The following is a 23199-nucleotide window of genomic DNA, read 5'->3' as shown; positions in this document are numbered from 1 at the left end:
CTGCCCGATATCCAGGTGTTTATTTCACAGTCAGACTGGTTGAATTTTTGGATAGAAAGTTACTGAATGGATTAAAAGTTATTGAAATGTTTCAGATCGTATTGTTGTAAATGACCCAATATCAACCTCGAATCGTATCTGGAACCACACATCGAAAATTAGGAAAACTAACCGTTAAACCCGTAATATTTTTGGAATGAGAGAGAAAACCCACGCATGCACATGGAGAACATATTTCCCCAAAATGGCAGCATGTCCGGTAATGCATTAATTCGATGTCAAATATTATAATTCAACACTGCTATATTCTTCCATTGAATTAATAAAAAACCAGCTAGGAAAATATCACTGTCAGATTTTAGTAATAAAATTGCTATGTAAAGCCTGATGTGACGCATTTGTCACAATGTCAAAAATGTTAATAAACCACTCAAATGTCACTGTTTATTTTCATTAACATATATAACATCACAGATGTTTGACATTAGTAGTATTTTAGAAATGTATCCCCCATCATTTTACTATAAGACCATTCATTAAAATGAATTCTAATCTAATATGAATAATGAGTCATTTTAAGTTTAGTTTTGAGTGGGAACGTTGCCCGTGTTAGTATAAAATAATTGGTTATTAGGACAATCTTATTTGGTTTTCTCCTGTGTGCTTATATAAGATGTATCAATGACAAATACAATCATTGCTCTATGTATAATTTAACAAGGTATTGTGGTGCTTTAATAAGACAAAATAGATATAAAAAACAACAACAACAACAACACACTTTTGTTCCAGACATGACATTCAGGGGTATTATGAAGGTATCAAAACACCAAACATCACTGGACTGGCAAAAAACAGTAAAAGTATCAATAAAAGTACTGTGCAAAAGTCTTGTGTTGTTTTACTCAGTAGCGTGCAGATCACCATCATGGTGTACTTGTCTTTCTCTGGTAACTGGCAAGCATACTACTTTCTGGTTAATGGACCAATCCAGGCTGAATATTACTAATTAACCTAATTAATTAACCTTACTAATTAACTAAATAACCTTTGATGCCACACAGACTCAAACTACATATAATATTGATAACCAGCATCTTGATACACTTACTCACTAATATTTCACCAAGTCGTCCCCACAAAGTTTGCTTGAAATGGAATATTTTGCTTCCTGTAATCCTGCTTATTGTGTTTTACTGCGTTTCCATGATACGTAGTATACGCATGCAAGAATATAACTAGCCAATGTCTCTGCATGCTAACTATTGTATATTAAAGTTGATCCTCGCGTGTTCACAAATTAAAATTTTTGTTCAAAAACATTATAGGAAGGTTTTGGAGATGAAGCTAATGTAAAACTGACAAATTTCGCTTTTATTGCAAATGTTGATCTGAAATCAGAGAACAACGTTAGGTGCTAACAGGAGGAGCGAGCCGTATATCAAAAATAGACATTTTTATGAGCATATCCATTCATTTTTCATTCGTTGGAGTTTCATTGTACAGTACAAATTGTAGGATAGACTCGTTGGCCTAAGATGAACCCATCGGTCAAATAGAGCAAATCGGACATCTCACACGCTATTCTCAACCGTTGAACAGAAATGGTGAGCCGCAATTCAGAAGAGTCAATCTGCCCGTGGGAACCTAAGCCAAGACAAAAATGGAAGGACGGCTCCTACCAGTTGGTGAGTGGCCGGAACCCAGGGATTCATAACGTGAGGGAGTCAGGCATTCCTGGCGATTTCTCTTCGTGATTGTATGTGTGCCGTAGCTTCAGTAAATAGAATACCAGACCAAATAAATCCACCTCGGTTAATCGGACAAAAGCCCTTCCAGGATCACCCTAATGATGTTCCTTTCCGAACCTAAGACTTTTGCACAGTAATTTATGTCTGAATGGGAGTGGGACTGTGTATACAGTATGTTGATCATACTATTATGATGTAGTATTTTAATCTGCTTCTACTTTGATGGAGAATCTTTACACAGATGTTCATGAAGTACATGATTCCCGTTCACAAGCGTTTTCTTTGAGATAGCAACTCAACTTGGGTTTGAAAAATGCAAAATGTTCTGTAAAATCACCCCAGACACAAAAGTATTCTTTTTTTTTCCAGAACCAGGACCAATCAGGATCTACCGGTGAACTGGAATAGCAGTGTGATGATCGTTTCATCACCTCACTGTCTTTTCCTCGCGTGATGACGCTCTTTCAGGTCATTTTGGTCAAACAATATCCTTCACTGCATGTGTGCCTGAGTGTCATCCAGGGATCTGGAGCTGCAGTTGCTCCTCTTCATCATCCACGTCGCTGGTCGGACCGTCGGGAACATCGGGGCTGAACCGAGCCGATCGCATCTTCCCAAACAGCCCAGGACTCAGCTGCTGTCGCCGCAGTCTATGGGTAATAAACCAATTAAAAGTGAAAATTTTGAGTAAAGCCTAGTCTTTTTTTTTCACAAGACCGAGTTCAACTTTTTATACATATATTTTTGTTCCACATTTAAATTTAACTGTAGTTTGTGCACACCTGAAGGTAAAAATTACTCAAACAAACTACTACTAGATATTCATTCATTCATTTTCTATTTGTTGCAGGTATGCTGGAGCCTATCCCAGCTGCAGGGAGAAGCTGCACAAGGAGAAGATGCAAACTCCACACAGACATGGCCGAGGGTGGAATTGAACCCTGGTCTGCTAGCTGAGGTCTGCACGCTAACCACTCCAGCACCATGCAGCCCCACCTGTAGATATGTCTTTACCAAATATCATGACATCTACTACTACTATTTGTCTCGGACAAACTTTTTTTGCAAAAGCTGCAGCAATGGCTACAAGCCCCATGCGTTGTAGCGATAATTACCATTAATTATCATTTATAATTATCATAATATAATAAGATAATTATCATTTAAGGATTATTTGTTTTGCTTGTTTTGATGTATGACTTCTCCATCAGCGGTGTAGTGCATCAACTGGGACCTTTCCCCCACTAAAAGTACTTCTGGCTAATTGGTAAAAAGTACAGCATTCTGCATCCCAAAACAATATACATTGTGAGAGTGGCCTCACAGCTAAGAGACCCGAGTTCAATTCCACCCTCGGCCATGTCTGCGTGGGTTTTTTTCACTGGTAACTCCGGTTTCCTCCCACATTCCAAAAACATGCTAGGTTAATTGGTGACTCCAAATTGTCCATAGGTATGAATGTGAGTGTGAATGGTTGTTTGTCTATATGTGCCCTGTGATTGGCTGGCCACCAGTCCAGGGTGTACCCCGCCTCTCGCCCAAAGACAGCTGGGATAGGCTCCAGCAACCCTCATGAACATAAGCTGTAGAAAATGAATGAATGAATAATACATACGCCACAAAACAGCTATTCATGAAAGTGTCAGATGTCACAATTGCCTGATGCTGTTTTCTACCCCTTCATATTCCTTTCTATCAATTGTTTCACAGTGTTTACTTGTTTATGCCTCAGGGGTCCCTTTCGGGTCCCTAGAGGACCAAAAAGACTACTCCCAAAAACTGCTCTAAAAACTTCACAGATTTTTTTCCAACATTTTTGTTTCAATTCATCAGTCTGCTTTAGTTCTAACAGAAAATATCAAACATGTAAATATGTTTATTATTTTAACCTCCAAATGCCCATTTGATACAATTACAGCTTTTGCTTGGAAAAAAACAAAATGAGTTATTTTCTCTAAAATAAATGTTAGGATGTCAGGGATCTATGTCAAAGATAAGCTCTGCTCACGAGACCAAGTGGGGGGGATATTGGTGATGTCATACAACTTTATGCCAAAGGCATAGTGGCATACCTACGTATCCCTTTAAATGTCAGAGAGTGAGGTTTACCAAGGTATTTATTGCCCAGCCACACCAGCTGGCATCCGTTGGCAAAAACAAATACAATTAGTTTCTCTCTCCTCTTCCCCTGGCCTTGGGCTTTGGCCATATGTCTCCATTTCCTGCTCGTAAGATGACATTAGCCGTGTACGATGTCTGTTTTATGTGTTCTGGTTCTTGTCCAGGTGTACTTTGTTGTCCAATCAGTGTCTTGGTATTAAGTTTTCTGTTCAGTCTTATGTTTGGAGAAAATTCCAATTCAATTCAAACCCATTTATTGTTGTTACAAATTATTAAAAAACTGTGTTGTATAATTATTCCATAGCGAAAAATTACCTGGACTGTAAATGTTCCAATTGCACCTGCAGATTCTCGGTCTGTTCGACTTGTTCATCCAAAGACCTCTGCAGTTTTCTTGACAGGTTATGGGACTCATCCAGCTAGACAAACAAACACACACACATGCACAGTATAAGGCCATGTCCACACAAACATGGATATTTCCAAAAACACATTTTGTCCAAACGCCCTATGCTAAGGGCATTGAATCGATTGCTGCTGGACTGTTCAGGTTGTCTTGGAAGACGTTTCGCCTCTCATCTGAGGCCTCATCAGTTCATTCTCAAAGAGTAGGCGGGAAACACACTAGTCAGACTAGATAGGACAGCTCTAGTAGGGCACTATGATTTCTATGGGGGCATTATTGTAGCAATATTATTTGCGTGTCTGTATCTCAATCTGTAGCCACGTTTACATGAGGAGTTTTTCTCTTTCCGAATGGAATCTTTCCAAATGACCTTTCCGAAAGCAATGGTATACATGGAAAGGAATATTCCAATGGCGTGTCTACATGCGCCGCTATAATCAACCAGAATAGTCAATGGGGCATGCCCAGTAAAGCGTAAACACCAACATCACGTGGTACCGACTTCCTCCAGTTTTTCTTTCACTTGTTGGAATAACTCCGTATTGCCAGTTTTTCCTTCGTCCAGTCTTGAAATTTAGTTTGAATCAAAAACAAACTTTCCGCAGCAGTCCAGTGCCGATTGCTCGCCTCCATTTTTTTTAATGGAATAACGTCTGGAGCTGCGTGTTACGTCATATCTCAGCATTTGCTGAAAGAACGCACCCGGGAACAGGAAAAGATAAAGTTCAATCTTGCTAATATTTTATAATTAAGCTCGGCTTTATATAGATATGTATTTTCTTTTTAATAAAACTGGACTTGTGAATGGCGTATAGAAGGGTTTAGATTCTGTTCCACAGATGGCGCTAATGCACACCAAAGCTGCTTGCCAACCGCCAATAAACAACAGAAGAAGAAAAACACCACAAAGAAGAACGCAGTCTGACAACTTTCGGATTTTGCGGGTACAAGATACCTCAATCGGATTGGGGAAAGGAATATTCCACCCCTGGGAATCCCATTATATATTCATTCGGATTGGCACTTTTCTTTCGGAATGAGGTGTATACAAAGGTTACATTCTTTCCATTTGAGCAAATAACCCAAATGGAATTGGAATATTTGGGTCCATGTATACGTGGCTTGTGTGTCTGCAGTCGGATTTGCAAGTGTGTATATTAATCTGTAAATGTGTGATGAGATTTGTATGCCTGTATAACAATCTGCAAATGTGTAAAACAACTCGTGTGTGTGTAATTAGATTTGCAAACGTGTAAAAAAGTATTTTCGCTACAAGACCCAGGAATACAGACAAATCACTGGTTACAAGTCAAGTGGATTCTCGATTGGCTCTCCTTACACACGTGATTTTTGCTACATTTCTGCCATCACTGGTTTGTCTGTGTAATACCATTTGGAAATCCGAGTGCAGACACACAGATTGAGATACACACACGCAAATAATATTGCTACAATAATGCCCCCATAGATTTCCACCTTACTGGAATCTACTGTTAAGTGCAGAACATCACAGATTGACATAATGTGAATGAAATCCTGTTATCATGAGGAAAAGAAACTCTGAGGTGCTGATTCTTATCCCGGCGACATAATGCTCAACTGCGAACTGATCCAATGAGAGCGAAAGATCACGGCCCGATGAAGCCAGCAGGACCCAACTGGATGCCCTCAACGCCATGGCTGCTCCTAGAAATTCTGTCCATAACGACTATGAACAGAACCGGTGACAAAGGGCAGCCCCGAGCTGTAGCGGAAATGAGTCCAACTTCTTGACAGAAATCTGGACCACAATCTGCCACTGTTTGAATCAGGCTGTCCAATTCCCCAATGTCAGTACCACTTAAAGAAAATTCAGCTTGTTGGCGTTTAAAAGAGTCCAAATCCATGCCGCTACTGCAAATGCTCCAACGACAGCTTTTCATTTATTTTAGCTGCAATTTTATCAAGGCGTTTTAGCCCAAAAATCCAGTGACTAGTAGGGGTTGAAGTCACTTCATGTTCATGATCAAACAGAAAATCACAAACCTTATAATCTTACCTCATCTTCTGCCTGTCCCAATTCTTTTTTTAGCTCCTCCACTCGCAGGCGAAGCTTTTTGACTTCCGCCTCATGGCTCTCCACCCGTCTGTTGGCATGGGCGAGCTCTGCTGTCTTCTCCTGGAACTGCTTCTTCAGCTTTGCATGAATGTGGCGAAGGTCAGCCAGCTCCTGTGTACACAAACCCAGGAAGAAGAGAGGCTTATTAAACAAGACCGTCTGTCTACTTTCTGAAAAAATACACATAGACTCACTGCTTACTCAGTCAATTTACTATATATCTCTGTTTGGAAAAAGACCTTCAGATTTTCCAAAAGATGTCTTTTTACCTTGTTTTTCTCAAACAACTCAGTCTGCATGGCCTTCAGGTCCGTGTCGATGGCCGATGCAGCCTGACGGCGTTTCTTTGTTAGCTGTTCTTCCAGGTCTTCAGCCTGTGCCCTCAGCTTCTTGTTGTCCCTCTCCAGTGCCAGTTTCTCTGTCTCTAAGCGCTCTCTGCGACCCCATTCTGCTGCATTCTCCACTTGCAGCCTCTCCATCTGAAACACACACACTTCAATTATTCTTTTCTTAAAAAATAACCCCAATTTGTACAGGAAAGTCACGCCTTTGAGTTATAACAACAAAAGTAAATTCAAAACAAAAACACCACAGGTTAGCACCTAGTGGTTAGCACGGCCTACAAAATCAGGCACAATCATTTTTTTTAAACATTATGTCTCTCTGTGTTACAGTAAAGCTACTATAAAAGCGATGAATTAGCAGAATTAGCAAGGGATCAAATTCCACACCCCCACTGTACAGTATATTCATCCCAAACTTTCAAAAAACTTTCATTCATTCATTCAGGGGGTGCTGGAGCCTATCCCAGCTGTCTTAATGATTTTCGGGCAAGAGGCGGGGTACACCCTGGACTGGTGGCCAGCCAATCACAGGGCACATATAGACAAACAACCATTCACACTCACATTCATACCTATGGACATTTTGGAGTGGCCAATTAACCTAGCATGTTTTTGGAATGTGGGAGGAAACCGGAGTACCCGGAGAAAACCCACGCATGCACGGGGAGAACATGCAAACTCCACACAGAGATGGCTGAGGGTGGAATTGAACTCAGGTCTCCTAGTTGTGAGGCCTGCGTGCTCATCCACTCATCCTAGAAAAAACTTAAAATATTGAAAAAACATTTTTTTTTATAGCTGAGGTTTAAAAGAAAATTGTGCTCATGAATAAAACAGTTACAAAAAAGGAATGATCTGGCCTCCATACCTCAGTTCGTAATTCTGCTAGTTTCTTGTCCATATTGGTACGAGCTCCAAGTTCATCCTCCAGGTCTTCAGATATGCGACCAAGTTCATCCTGATGCAGTTCCTTCAGTAGATTCAGCTGGTGGCAGTGCAAATAAAAATACATGTTATATTATAACTTATATTTTATAACACACAGTTGTGCTCCTTCATGAGCATGAATGGCTCATCATTTTGAGAGATTAATTGCTTATTTGAATGAATGTACATCTTTAATGACTTTTAAAAACAACAATTGTGTGTGTAATCTTCAAAATGTATGACACACTTAAATGTTTCAGATCATCAAACTAATTTACATACAAGTCAATGACAACACAAAACTGCAGTTTTTAAATGAAACCTTTTAATATAAAGGGTGAAAACAAATCCAAACCTACATGGCCCTGTGTGAAAAATGTCTGGAAAAGATTATGAAGCCATTTCTAAACGTTTGGGACTCCAGCGAACCATAGTGAGAGCCATTATCCACAAATGGCAAAAACATGGAACAGCGGTGAACCTTCCCAGGAGTGGCCGACCAATTTGGCTTTTAACTCATGCTCTTAGTATACTGTTTTTAACCTTTGAACTTGACTTTTATCTAATGGTTATTTTATACCCTACACCTTTTGTTTTGGATCTTATAATAATATCTTTATATTTTTACACATGATTATTTTAGTTTTTATTAATGTTCTTATATATTTTACTTTTTATGTCATTATTTCTATATGTACTTTCTATATTCTTATTTTATGTTTTTATATTTCTTTATCCCATATATCCAGTGTTTCCTCAGTGGGGGCTCTCTGCGCTGGGGGCGGTTCTCGGTTGGGGGCTGGGGAGTCTCCTCTCGTGGAGCTTACCGACTGGGGTGGCTGGGAGCTCTGTGGCGGTGCCCCACTGCAGCGCTGTGGGTCCCCTGCCTACCTGTTGTGTGGTGGGCATTATGGCCTCGGCCGTGGGCAGCCCCCAGCGCAGATGGCAGCGCTTCCTGAACTGGTTCCTCTGTACTCAGGCAAACACACTTCTTATGTGTGTGTGTCTGTGTATGTGCGAGTGTGTATGTACGTGTGTCTTGTTGTTGTCGTTCTTTTTTAACATGTAAAGCACTTTGTGCTACATTCTATGTATGAAAAGTGCGCTACAAATAAAGTTTGATTGATTGAAGTGCAGGTAAGTAGCACACATGTTTGTTTTGGGTTTGACATGAGCCTCACCACATGTCAATATTTCTGGTAGGGCTGTCAATGAATTTCAATCTGTCAAACTCCCAAAGCTAAAAACACCAACTCATGTTAATTTGAATGATACTGAATGACAAAGCAGGAAGGTGAGTGTAAGCATGTCTCACCTGTTTGAGGACTTCCTGACGATTTTTGCTCAGCTCCTCATACTTAAGTTTCCACTGACTGAGCTCAGCCTCCAGCTTCTCGATGCTCTTACTCAAAGCCAGCTTGTCTCTAAATGACAAAAACACACAACAATCATTTCCACCACTTGGGAGTCTCTCTTGTTGGCTACTGCTTCTTCCTTAAGCAAGCACGAGTGCCTCCGACAATGCAATTACGATGCCATCTAGTTGATAGAGTTGTAACGACAGATTGTGAAAAAGGGTGAGCAGGTAGCGCCAAATCTGTAGGGTCACGGGGGTATGCTAGAGCCTATCCCAGCTGACTTCAGGCGATAGGCCGGGTACACACACCCATGTTAACATTTTTGGAAGTGATTCATTGGATTTACATTATTTCTTATGGGAAAAGTTGATAGAGTTGTAACGACAGATTGTGAAAAAGGGTGAGCAGATAGCGCCAAATCTAAAAATAAATAAATAAAAGCTAGCGCCAAATCGCTCTGTGGTGGTCCAAATGTAATTGTGGCACCAATAAATGTGAGAAATCATATGACCTTCACTCAATGTTTCACAATTGGGTGACCTACTCTCTCTCTTTCAGCAGGACTTTTTGGGACTCATCCAGGCGAAGCTGTAAGGCGTTGAGTTTGCTGGACTCGTCCTCGGTGGCGCTCATGTCCCCCCAAAGCTGCCTGTTGCGTTCCTGCCGGCTCAAAGCTGAGGACGAACGAGCGCCGGGCGGGTTCATGCCGTTGCCGCTCACACCATCCCATGACTCTTGTGTGTCGCCACCTGACGCTCGTAATTGCAGCACAGACTGAAGCAGCTCCATTTCCTGTTGGAGAGCAAACAACAGCAGCAAACACATTTTTTTCATGAGAATTTAGTTCAAATATTACTGGATTAAAATTGCAGAAAAATAAATAAATAAATACATAAATAAAAAATATTAAGAAAAAAAGTCATATTCTAATAAGAAAACGGTTTTACAAGAATAGACTCATCATATAATATGAATAAAAATATTGTCAGAGTTGAAATATTTTTAAAAAATTTTAAGTCATGTTATGAGAAACAAACAAAACAAAATAAGGTTTGGAGAAAACGTCAAAATATTATGGCAAGAAAGTAAATAAAAGAACATTTATTAAAGAAAGTTGAAATACTGTATGTGGATTCTTTTTTAAATGGAAAAAAAGAGAAACGAGCAAAGGGATGTAATCACTAAGGGAAATGTGACAGCCACAACAATAGAAAGAGCAGGAAATGACTTGATGTTTTCTGGAACAGCACTTCCTCTGCTGGCATACAATCACTTTCATCAGGAATTCTACAGTTTGAAGACACTGCTGTGACACCTTCAAAATGTCAAATTACCACTGAAACCGAAATATGCGTGGTAGAAATATAGGCAAAAACACCATCAAAGTTGGAACATTTTCTAAGACCATTATAGAGACACTATAAATGAGTTATTTCTTCAATACAGTAGTGCTTCTCACCTTCTTAATCAAAATGCTGGCAGTTGCAACTGTCTTGCCTCCATTTTGGCTTACTTTGCAGCCGTGATCAAAAGAAAAGCAGAGACTGGAGGTGAGAAACACTTCTGAATGTAAGAAATATCCATCCATCCATTTTATATGCTGCTGTAGGGTCACGGCGGGATGCTAGGTACACACACCCATGTTAACATTTTTGGAACGGATTCATTGGATTGACATTATTTCTTTCGGTTAGAGCACATGTCAGTTCGAGTCAGACCCTGAAAGGGATGAACCTAGTCGCTACCAAATACGTATTTAAACATTCTTTTCAACCCAAACGCCCGAGCCCAAAGACGTATGGGTCCTTTACAAGTGCACAATAGAAGACATCATATTCAGTGCAGTTTTAAGCCGTGAAAACAACAGCAGTGCATTTGGTAAGAGCTTTAATGCATCTTTCCCATGTACTAACATCTTCAGCAAGCAGGAAGTGGATAAGTGCAGTCATGATGTGGTATATATATATCACTATATTGACAGTTACTATAGTACCCATTATGTCATTAGATGCTCACCTCGTACTTCGGTACGTGACAAAAATTAAAAAAAACAAAAACAAAAACCAACTATAAAACTATATTAGGAAAGCAGGAAGTGAACAAATGTAACTGCAACTGTTACTGTAAAAGTACCAGATGGAGGGGTAGGATTTAATAAGCTGTGCTAATTCCTACTCCTTTTGGACATGTGGAACTGTGAACTGATTATGGGATGCACTCAATTGTAATCTGATGCATGTTCAAATGAAATAAAACCATGACCATTACCATTACTATTACACAGCTCAGTTCCCAATGTGAAAATTGTAAATAGTGTGTGTTGTATTTGTAAATTCATTGTTATTTAGATGTCAAACAATAAAACAAAAACACAATTTTTGTATCGTTTATGTTGTAGGATAGTTGTTTAGATATTTGGCCTTTGGTTAAATTTGTGTCAAAGTGAAAGCTGTGCTTGAAATGTAGTAGATATTTGTGTGTTGTGGCTACATATTATCTGAAGTACTATATTACAAATAAATAAAAGTTATATGCAATGAAAATATCTGAATTGTGCCCAAAATACCGCATACAGGACAAACCCACCTTTTGTTGACTTTTTTGTGCGTTCATGTCCATGTCCCTCACTGGTTCTGGCTCTGGCGACCCAGGTGGCCCCTCTTCTAACCTGTCCAACTTGCAGTCAGTGTGGCCTTGCGAGGTGGAGAAGGCAGGGGAGGGCGGTGCGATGGACGGAGAGGAAGAGGCGGAAGCAGCACAGAGTTGGTGAGCAGGTGAGGAAGAAGAAGAACTGGTGGCTGGAGGAGGAGCGGTGGGATCACTGCGAAGATCCTGTTTCAGCACTTCCACCTCTGATGCTAGTTCCTGACGTTCTCTGCGTACGCTCGTCAGCTCCTTGGTGAGAGCGTCCAACCTCTGCCTCAACTGGCGGACTTCATCACGTGCACGGTTACGCTCTCCTCGAACCTAGACGAAAAGGAGCTTGAATGGACTTGCAATGCCAAGGATTTCCAAACTTTCTCCAGAGAGGGCTACAGCTGAAATATGAATATTACAATATATAAATATTAAAATTTCTCTTTTCCTGATATTATGATGTTGACTTTGATTTTGTCGATGTTACCATGCATATCTTCTGACATATTTGGGTCTCTATCTCAATGTTGTTGCCTGGCTCCCGTGTAATAAATAATAATAATGTGGAGAATAAATATATGACATAAAATATGAACAACAATGTACAGCGTAAACAGTAATTTGTACAAATAATTAAAATCAATTTAAATAAATAATAATAATTTAATAAATGTGCATAAATAATTAAATATATTGTATTTGATTTTATTAAATTTAATAAATAATAATAATAATAATGTGGATTATTAATAATATTATAAATATACTACATTATATAAATATTATAAATAATATTAATTATGTGTAAATTAACACCAAGAACAAGATGGTATATAGTATATATGCATATATGGTGTTTGACACAAGTCTAGAAGTTCCTGGATGAGGGCATACGTCAAAATTATTAATATTAATTCATGCCATCGCTCCTATCATGATTGATAGCCGCCACACTCCGAATGGACAAATTAAATGCTTCCCCCCTGCTGGTGAAAAATTATTTTCCATTTTCCATGATTGCAACATTCCACCTACTCTATGGGGTGACATGGCTCAGGAGGTAGATTGGTCGTCTGCTGTATCGTCCATCCTCAGTCTTCGTGAAATGTTTCAATATATTTATACAATTCAACAATCATTCTGCATTTTGATTTAGATTCTGTTATTACTTGTGTGCTAACTCCTACCGCATTTCTCAACCACTTGCAACCATTCTAATATGAAAATGTTCAGTCATTCAGGACATGTAGGGCAATCTATCAGGGCTTTTAATCCCAACCTGATGGTTGCTGGTTTGATCCTCAGTTGAGGAATATGTTTCAACACAATACTGTATTTCAACATTCATTCTACATTTCAGTTCAGCTTCAGAATTTCAGCATTCATTTGTAATTTCTGATGAAATGCTTTGCTGTTGAAGTAACTTCATTGTTTGCATATCTTCTTTTTCCACGTCGAGTCCCCTCCCTCACCTAGCGAGCTTGCCTGGGCAGGTGCAGACATTCTCAAATGCAGGTATACACCGTGTAGGTATACTTACAGTAAGTGGCGTCTTAACTATGCTGGCTATATGTTAGGTAACATGTGCAAATAATGTTCTACGAGAGTGAAGAATGCAGCTGTGCTGCAATGGCAAGTTGATATTGAGCCTTGCTTATTTAAAAAGAGGTAATTGTCTAATTACAGTTTATTGGAGTGGATACAGCCCGCAATAGAAAAAGTTTGGACACCCCTGTACTACATGAATCAACACATTTGCTTCATTACGTTCTAAATAACAACCCACCTTGCTCCATTTCTCTCTCCAGTTGGCCGTGCAATCGGACCACCAGCGCATGGTTTTCTCCATCTGAGCTGCTCTGGCCCGTGCCTCCTCCAGCTCCCTGAGTCTCAGCTCTTCCCTGCTCTCCCAGTCTGCCCCAGCCGCCTCCCCCATCATGCCCAAGGCTCCCAGACCCAGGCCCCCAAACCCAGGTGACAGTAGCAGCGGAGGGCTGGAGCTGGGGGTCCCTCCATTTGGGCTAGGGGTGTGGATAAGGCTTTCCGGCGAACGGATCCCGCTGTCAGAACCAATCCCCAGGCTGCACAACAGGCCGCCTCCTGGCGACTTGTTGCCATCAGACAGGTGGGGACTGGGGGTGTGGTTCATGCTTGTTCTTGGTTGGACTGAGAGGTGAAAGATCAGGAAATCATCATCCTCCCCAGCCACTCATTAACCTGAGAACAAAAAAAGAACTTATATCAGCATGTAATTTGACTCTTAGATATGCTTGTATGCTCTCCATTCTGTTGCATTTTCCTTATTTCAGTTTTGAGGTCAGCCTGTACAGTACAGATAAATGAATACATATTATCAGTTGCTCTTTGAATTTTCTATTTGAAATTTCTTTTTTTTTTAATTGGCACTTTATTAAAATTTTATTTTTCAGTTGATTTAAAATATTATTTTGAATTTATTTATTTTATCACAACCTTTTTATTGATTGATTTTATTGATTTTTATTCTGGCTCCCTTTTTTGTTAAAAGCAAAATCTAAATATTGGTCTTTTTTATTAATAAGCCTGACTTAAGCCTTTATATTTTCTCTTGCTTGATTTGTTCCACGAATTATTAGCAAAAGTTAAGATAGGTTTAATAATAATCTTTGTGATGATCACATTTTATAATGTCATGTTAGTATTCATTAAAGTTTTTCAGGTTCCAGCTTATTAGCTTGTTAAACTGTGAGTGGATTTGATTTATTAGTGAAAACAAATTAATTAAATCTATACAGTTTTTTTTTTTATTTGAAATTTCTGTCCGGCTGTATGGCGGTCGAGTGGTTAGCGTGCAGACCTCACAGCTAGGAGACCAGGGTTCAATTCCACCCTCGGCCATCTCTGTGTGGAGTTTTCTCCGGGTACTCCGGTTTCCTCCCACATTCCAAAAACATGCTAGGTTAATTGGCGACTCCAAATTGTCCATAGGTATGAATGTGAGTGTGAATGGTTGTTTGTCTATATGTGCCCTATGATTGGCTGGCCACCAGTCCAGGGTGTACCCCGCCTCTCGCCCCAAGACAGCTGGGATAGGCTCCAGCACCCCCCGCAACCCTCTTGAGGATAAGCAGTTGAAAATGAATGAATGAATAATAATTAATAATTCATTGCTAATTATCCTTTCGTGGTTGAATACACCCCATTATTAGTCATAAAATATGCATATTCAAGGCTGCATTCAAAGACGCTGTCATGATACACAGTACTCTACACTGGTCACTAGGTGTCAGTAATGTTACATTGACAAGAACTAGCCCCCACGGCGCTGGCCAGCTGGGGTGGAGCCACCAGCACCCACCTGCCAGCAATTAGTGCCAATTAGCCAATTTGGCCAGACTGTACTTGCCTCTGCAATCTCGTGTTTACTTTCTGGTCATTCCTGCCTAGTATTTTTGGGAGTATTCCTCCCTGCTTGATAGTTCAGCTGTGATTTTTTGTTACCGTTTTGGTTTTTTGGTTCTCAGCAGCATCTTTGGTCGTTCCCTGCCTGATTATTATTCCGGCAGGGTTTTTTTGTTGACCTTTTTCCCTGCCAGTTTTTTTCAGCAGCTCTTTTTGTTAGCCTTTTTCCTGCTTTGTTTTTGTAGCAGCACCTTTTGTATTTATTTTGTATGCCTTTTTACTCCTGTGGACGACTCCTTGTATATGAAACCTTTATTCTTATCTGACGGTGCCCTTTCTGCATTGTGGGATCCAAACACCGGCTCACACCATTGTGACACACAGGAAGTACTGTACAGAAAAGAAAATTCAAAACACAACAACAAGGAAGGGCTGCTCGGCGATTTAGTGGTTAGCACACAGGCCTCACAGCTAGGGGACCAGAGTTCAATTCCACCCTCGGCCATCTCTGTGTGGAGTTTGCATGTTTCATGTACTATGAATTTACAGGGCTGTTTTCAACAAGTACACAGAAGGACTTTAAAAACTAAAAAAAAATTGTGGCTGTTATTTAAGGCCATGGGGTTTGATTTGTAGTTTGTGCATTATACGTGCATCATTTCCATGTCATGCCTCACTGCCCCATAGTAAAGAATTGTTGATATCACACACGTCTCCCTGCATGGACCACTCCTTAAAATTACTGGGGTTTGGTGGTATGTCTAAGGGAGTGACTTGGACATTACTGTACACAAATGTGTACCATTAGGATAGCCTATAAAAGACTGAGACTAATGGCGTCATTCATTCAATGTTTCACAATTCCATGACTAAGAAGAGGAATCGCTCAAATTCAAATGATGCCCAACCTCGCTCTAGTAATGTTAAAAATGTTCCAAGGTCGTAATCAGGTTTTCTATGCTCTATCTATGAAAATACTGTAATTCCAGAGTGTCTGGAATGAAAAACTAAGGTACCACTCAATAATTGCACTATTTCAATGATTTTCAATGAATATATGTTATTTGTTCAACAGTAAGTACATTTGTGCTACTGAAACATCACACAATCACACATCTCTGACATGAATTCTCAAACCAGTTTGTCTGTGCTATATCCACCATCATTTTACTTTAAATGGTTCTGATGGTTTTTTGTTCTTCTCCTTCTTCGTTCTGATCCAAGAAAACGGTCCTTCCTGTTCATTTCCTCTGTAATGAGGCCAAGGAGGTTCCAAAGCAGTCATGAAAATAACTCAAATGTAAGAAAAATAGAGCAAGTGGAGTAGGTAGAAAATGTGTAGTTAAAAACATGTGGCTGACAGAACCACAAGAGCACGGTATAAAACCAGGTCCATATAACATTGTTTCACACAGAGCCATATACAATGCTTTATACACGCTTAGATACTTTTGCAGAGGGCAGGATGTTTACTTTGTCTGCAGACCCTGTCCGCCTTTATTCCGCCCCATTGGTTGACACCCAACTACTTCCACATTTCTAAACTATTTAAACCATTCCAACATCAAAATGCTCAGCTAAGACGGCAAATCCATCTATTAACATCAAGCAGGAAGTGAACAAATGTAACAGTTACTGATTGTAAAAGTACAAGATGGAGGGGTAGGATTTACCCCTACTCCTTTTGGACATGTGGAACTGGGAACTGATTATGGGATGCACTCAATTGTAATCTGATGCATGTTCAAATGAAATAATACCATTAACATAACATATTTTAAAAAAATCTCCACATTTTCCATGACACAACATTCCATCAGAATTTATCATTCTGATAAATGGCTCTTGTTAAAAATTAATTCCCCTTATTAATAAATGACAAATATTATTGAGTACCGTATTTTCTGGACTATAAGTTGCTCTGGATTATAAGTCAATTTTTTTGCAGGTAATTTGTGGGCTTGTTTTCGGAACTGTGGTACATGTATGCTGATACCTGGATTATCACATAATTATAAATTAATGCCCACTTTTAGAACATTTTAGAATTTTTTTACCCCTCTATTTTTAGTAAGCTTTTTTTTAATTGTCAATTACAGATACCATATTTTCTGGACTATAAGTCGCACAAGGCCAAATATGCATAATTAGGTAGAAAAAAACATACATAAGTCGCACTGGAGTATAAGTCGAATTTTTTTCGGGTAATTTATTTGACAAACTACTTGACCAAAACAGACATTACGTCCTCTTGGAAGGCAAGTTCTAACAATAAAAGAATAGAGAACAGGCTGAATAGGTGTAAGATATGCTAACACAATGGTTATTCAGCTACACAAAAAATAAACATAAATAGAAAAGGTGTCCAGTGTTTATGTAACATAAACACTTAAGTATAGAGAGTATAAGTCGCAGGAACAGCCAACCTATGAAAAAAAGTGTGACTTATAGTCCGGAAAATACGATACTTATTTTTGTGCCAAGGGACCTTGAAATTGTCCAGACTTTTCCCCTTTATACCCCATACATAATACATAATTAAATTGAAAAATGTATAATTAATTCATGTGATCGGTATCAGCAACATTGGTTGATAGCTGGATAGATAGATTCTGCTTCGAGGAATCGTGACGCAGTTACATCACTCATGCAGAAGGAGAAGCGGTTGTTAAGTTGAATGAACGGGAAGATTAAAGACACGAGAAAAAATTAAAAGACGTCAAAAGAGAAGAAAAACAATAAAGGAGAGGAAATGTGGAAAGCGTGGGAGCGTTTCAAGCTAAACGGCAACCTTAACACAGTGACCTGCAATGTGCCCTTGTTGCAATGTGGAATGGGCTGAGAAATGTGGAACTTGTGAAAATCGTCCATTCATGTTCAATGGGAAAATGTTTTGATGTCGGGATGGTTTGAATCGGACCAAACATGACAACACAGCCTCCCCAGTAATACAGAGTCATTCTGGGAATAAAACAACGTCCACACCCAAACAGTATGTTTCAATTGGGAATCCAACAACATTCAGTTACTGACCATAAACTATGTTTTTCATGTTTGAAAGTTACCATGAAAAATAACCTGATCTTCCACTGCTGAGCGTGTGGTACAACAGCTATGTTTCTACCAGGGGCCTGTAATACAATGTAAACCCCAATAAGTTAGCAGAACTCAAAAAAAGTGAGGCAATCAGTTGCCACATTTTTTTGAGTTCATAAACTCAAACATTTGAGTATATCAGAGCTTTAATATTTGGAGTTGATATTAGATATACTTTTTTATTTTTTGTGAAGAGAGAAATAGCTTTCTTTTTCGCATTTTTTCCTCGGAATGGTTGTTTGTCTATATGTGCCCTGTGATTGGCTGGTGACCAGTCCAGGGTGTGCCCCGCCTCTTGCCCGAAGACAGCTGGGATAGGCTCCAGCACCCCCGCAACCCTTGTGAGGAAAAGCGGTAGAAAATGAATGAATGTATAAAAGTGTTCTTTCATTTGAGGGGTGTAATGACTTTTGGGACATAATGTTGAGGTAAATTGTTTCCAGAGATGGCCGTGACAAGTCAATTTCTGCCAAGTAGATTCCTTATTTATATCTTAATACGGTTTTGAACTCATAGGTCGGTATGCAACACAGGATGATAGCCTTTAGCAAAAATATCATGGTTCCATGCCTATTTTTAACATTATGAGAGCCCTCTAGACATAAAATAACACCCTTATAGTCACCTTTACACTCCTATTACCTAATACAGTAGACATAATAAGAGAAAAAAAGACTTGGGCTTGTGTGTGTTGCTGTAAATGTGTTCTGTGGCTTGGACAGGAAGTGACGTCCAGTACCCTGAGCTGAGTTTTAGCTTGGTTTGGGTTACGGCCGCAACAGTAGCTCGGGTTAGGGATTATTGTTGTGAGGTCATTCATCATTCCTGCAATTAAAGGCTGTTGTTCTGGAGATCAGATTGGTGCTTGTGTGTCCCATGCAATATTACTGACACTTTTGTCAGTAGGTCTACATACATACGTCTACATGAAGAGATATTCCATCTGGGATCGGGACGATTTTAGCACTATATTTAAATGATCAGGAATAATCAGCCGATTGCCCAGCCAATCTTTAAGTAAACAAAGCCGAGTCAGCTGTGTAGAAGTACTTCTGCATTGTAAATTAAAATAATCCTACAGCCACTTGCAATGTCTGCAGAATGACAATTTCAAGAGATTGTATTAACAGAGCTGCATTCAACAGGGATTGAGGAACGGACATCCAACAAAGCGTTTCTAGAGAACAAACAACAAAAAGGTTGTATGTCAAAGCAACAAACTCTGGACTTTTGTAGGAGTAACACGTAATACAAAATAAATCAAATGCAGTTCTTCACATAGTCTCCCCTGACTAATCCTACAACTCAAGTCCCAACATAAATAGTTTCCTTTTGGAAAAAAAAACTCAGTAAATTGCAAATATGCAAATGCCAATGTCCCGTGGGGTGCACTTTTACACCCCTGGCATTGGACATACGACTATCTTCCTCCACTGTCAGAAAATATTTCGCTTCCATGACAACCACAGAATAAATTTACCCTGAGTTTACAGAGCCTGTGCATGTGTACCATACACATACCAGTGTGTGTGTGCATGTGTGCGCAGAGACGGGGGGTTGGGTCGGTGTTTTGGATGTTGAGGACCTGACAGCTGAATGAAAAGTGAGAAGAAAGCAAAACGCTTGATTTGAAAATAAAGTGAAGGACAACTGAGCTTCCTCTTCAAAAATCAATCCATTCCTGCTAATGTCGCCTGAACCATTGGAAACGAGTTAATTACCGTGCTGGCAATAAATGTGCAAAAGCAGGGGGCCAAACTGAGGTCAAATCCTTTGCAGTCCTGCAACTCTGCCTGTCTGGAATTAGGACCCGCCTCAAGAAGGAAGACATGGGCCCCACCTTTGCAGATGTCTATGCTAGGCATGCAATACTGTATACACAAGCACAATATACTGTTACATTGTAACACACAGATCGTATATTTTGGAATTCAAAAGTGTCTCCTTTTGTTTTGATCACATATGGAAAATAAGTCACAATGGAGCAGAAAAAAAAGTTGCAAGTGCAAGTATTACTACGCAGTCGGTACCAGAAACACAATTGGCAAGCCAGTCAGACTGTTTTGGGGAGTTATATGTCATATCCATGGTGCAAGTGGATACATTGGAAGCCATGTTTGTTGGTGCCATAATCATTCATTCATTTTCTACCGCTTTTCCTCACGAGGGTCGCGGGGGTGCTGGAGCCTATCCCAGCTGTCTTCGGGCGAGAGGCGGGGTACACCCTGGACTGGTGGCCAGCCAATCACAGGGTACATATAGACAAACAACTATTCACACTCACATTCATACCTATGGACAATTTGGAGTGGCCAATTAACCTAGCATGTTTTTGGAATGTGGAGAAAAGCCACGCATGCACGGGGAGAACATGCAAACTCTACACAGAGATGGCCGAGGGTGGAATTGAACACTGGTCTCCTAGCTGTGACGTTTGCGCGCTAACCACTCGACCGCCGTGCAGCCCTGGTTCCATAATGTTTTATTTATTTATGTTTTTGCTCCTGGAAAAAATACAAACAAAAGCATTTGACAGCAAGATATGTTTGGATGGATGGTATGTTAAGAAATCCTCAAGATCGGCCTGGATCTGGACCCAGTCAATGGGAAATATAATAACATATAATCACTGAAACTGTAGCGCCCAGTATGAAAAATCTACAAGAGCCATAGCACATTAAAAAAAACGTGCAAATGAGTAATGAGCAAAAAAACATATTTTGTTGACGTGAGAGTTGTGGAGTGCTACTGCTGCAGAGACCTTTTTTTGGTAGACTGTATGTAGAGTACGACAATTACTGTCAAAATACTCAAAATACATGTTGGCAGGTCTGAGGTCAGAATGTCTGGACACCATGTGATGTCCATTCAACATGGCCTCAGCAGCTTGGCCCAATGGTACGTGGAGCGTGACAATTTGGAGCTGGTTTTGGCTGCAGGGGGAAGGTGGGTGAAGTGACAGCGGCGGGAGCAAGGATCGGACAGCCCCTATTTATAATACTGTATACATAACCCGATATGACATTTATGTCTGCGGTGCATCTGCACAGGCATGAATTTTAAATTTTTCCACAATGTGAGGTAACTAAAAATCTGTGAAATTGCCGAGCCGTGAATGCTGAACCACAAATCCACTGTATACTGTTATACAAAGTCAAAGAATATGTTGTTTACGAGGGCTTTGAATAAAATATACTGATTATAACACATCATAACCACAATATTTGTTACAACACACTTATTTGTGTAACAGTTTAAGAATGTTTAATACAAAAAATTAGGACAATGTAACAATAGCAACAAAATAAACTCAACAGTAACAAGTCAGTTTTTCAAAACAATATTACTCAATAAATCATGCTGTTTCATAGTTTAATACTGAATATTATTAGTGAAAACATATACATGTTTAAGCACATTTTACCATTTTTTTGCCTAAATTAGGCATTTTCAACCATAAAAATGGCTAAATAAAGTAAAACATATAACAGATGTCCGAATACAAATGCAATATCGGTTGATATCAGTATGAGATTTTCTCCCACAATATTAAATGTGTTCATTCCACCACAGGAAATGTCATGTTACACATATCGGTATTGGCTGATATCTGTATCGGAAATTGAGAGTTGGACAATATCGGAATATCAGTGAGCCAATATCGGATAACTCTAAAAAATATATTTTTTATGCCTTCAGAAGATGCACTGAAGGCCATGATTTAATGTAGTATTCTACACTGGCCACTAGGTGTCACATTTAGAGCTAAACACATGACCACGAGTATTATTTGTCTTATTTTCTTTTCTTATGAATACCATAATAGGTAATAGGAGGGCAAGTATAAGGTATTTCATGTCTAGATGGCTCTAATAATGTTAATAACTATATATAGAGGCTGTAATGCTCAAACTACAAAAATATTTCATTAATCATCAAGGAAATCTGTTTTGCGTAAATTCGCAGATCATGAACAGGAACCAATTATTCCCCAACCAAAATTTAAACAAAACAAAAAAATCATACTATTTATGTATGAATATCGATGCCATCACGGTAGTACCGATACCGACACTGGCCTGGTATCAAATACCGATATTTGGCTCGATCTCTAGTGGGTTACCCATCGCGGGGTTTCCCGTTTCGGCTCGTCTGGCTTTCTTTCTGGAGCTCGTCCATCTTTATGGTGCTCATTTATATTGATCATTTAACACAATCGACAATCGATGAATGTATAGGGTAATAAATGTCAAACAGGGTTATGAGTGTGTTAACCTCGCTCTGGTAAAAAAAAAATTAGGATGCAATCGTCAGAATACAAAACACGTCGATCTTTTTCTTGTTATTATCATATTCATATTTGGCAACACAAAGGTGAAAAATACACAACGGCAGAAAAAAGGGAAAAGCAAGATGAATTTTGTCATTTGACACCAGCGTGTCTGGAAGCAGTGGGTTTCAAACTATCAACTATAGCAATAAACACATAGAGGAACGTACCGAACAAGCGAATGAAGAAAATAATCCTTTGGGGGTAAACGTTGGATTCCGGTGAAATAGCTGAGAATTTAGCTTAAGGCAAACAAACATTTGGTCCGTTGCTCATTTTCTTACTGCTATTTTCTTCTTCTCGGTGGGCGGAAGTCATCCTCGCAGCGGAAGGGAAAATGGGCGGGTGTTACAACTATTCCAACCAATGAGATAGAAAAAATGTTTTCACTGAGCCAATCGGACTCTTCTTCTGAAATAGGGCTGGAAAGCGATTGGTTGGCTCAGCAAAGACGTCCGAGTTGAAACGCTTTAACACCGGGAGAAGAGCTGCTGGAATGCAGTCAATTATTTGCAGTTGTTGTAAAGGGAAGACATGTAAAACACCAACACTTAAATAAAACCACCATCTGTACATTTAATCCATTGTTACATACAACGCAAACGACATTTTAAAAAACTACAATCTGCCCAAATATTGTTTTATTTTTTTTATCAATAACCTACTTGTAAGGGGCCCTTGGAATTGTTTATTGACACCCCAGGTCAATAGCACTTATAATAAATACATTGACAAATGTACAGTTAATCC

The 23199-nt window shown here is 39.5% G+C and overlaps 1 protein-coding gene across 1 annotated transcript; it reads right to left on the bottom strand.

Moving 5' to 3' along the window:
• Positions 1 to 466: 466 nt before the first annotated feature.
• ccdc102a (coiled-coil domain containing 102A) lies at positions 467 to 22781 on the bottom strand. Its single transcript, XM_058077487.1, has 10 exons — positions 22620 to 22781; positions 13429 to 13859; positions 11592 to 11972; positions 9550 to 9797; positions 8963 to 9071; positions 7589 to 7705; positions 6646 to 6855; positions 6317 to 6487; positions 4188 to 4291; positions 467 to 2401 (listed from the first exon to the last, which is right to left on the bottom strand). The coding sequence occupies exons 2-10, from the start codon at positions 13789 to 13791 to the stop codon at positions 2266 to 2268; spliced, it is 1839 nt and encodes a 612-aa protein (XP_057933470.1). The 5' UTR covers positions 13792 to 13859; positions 22620 to 22781; the 3' UTR covers positions 467 to 2265.
• Between the last annotated feature and the right edge of the window lie 418 nt (positions 22782 to 23199).

This window comes from Doryrhamphus excisus, chromosome 7 (assembly GCF_030265055.1).
Source record: "Doryrhamphus excisus isolate RoL2022-K1 chromosome 7, RoL_Dexc_1.0, whole genome shotgun sequence".
Lineage (NCBI taxonomy): Eukaryota > Metazoa > Chordata > Actinopteri > Syngnathiformes > Syngnathidae > Doryrhamphus > Doryrhamphus excisus.
This window is presented reverse-complemented; position numbering and strand designations above follow the sequence as displayed.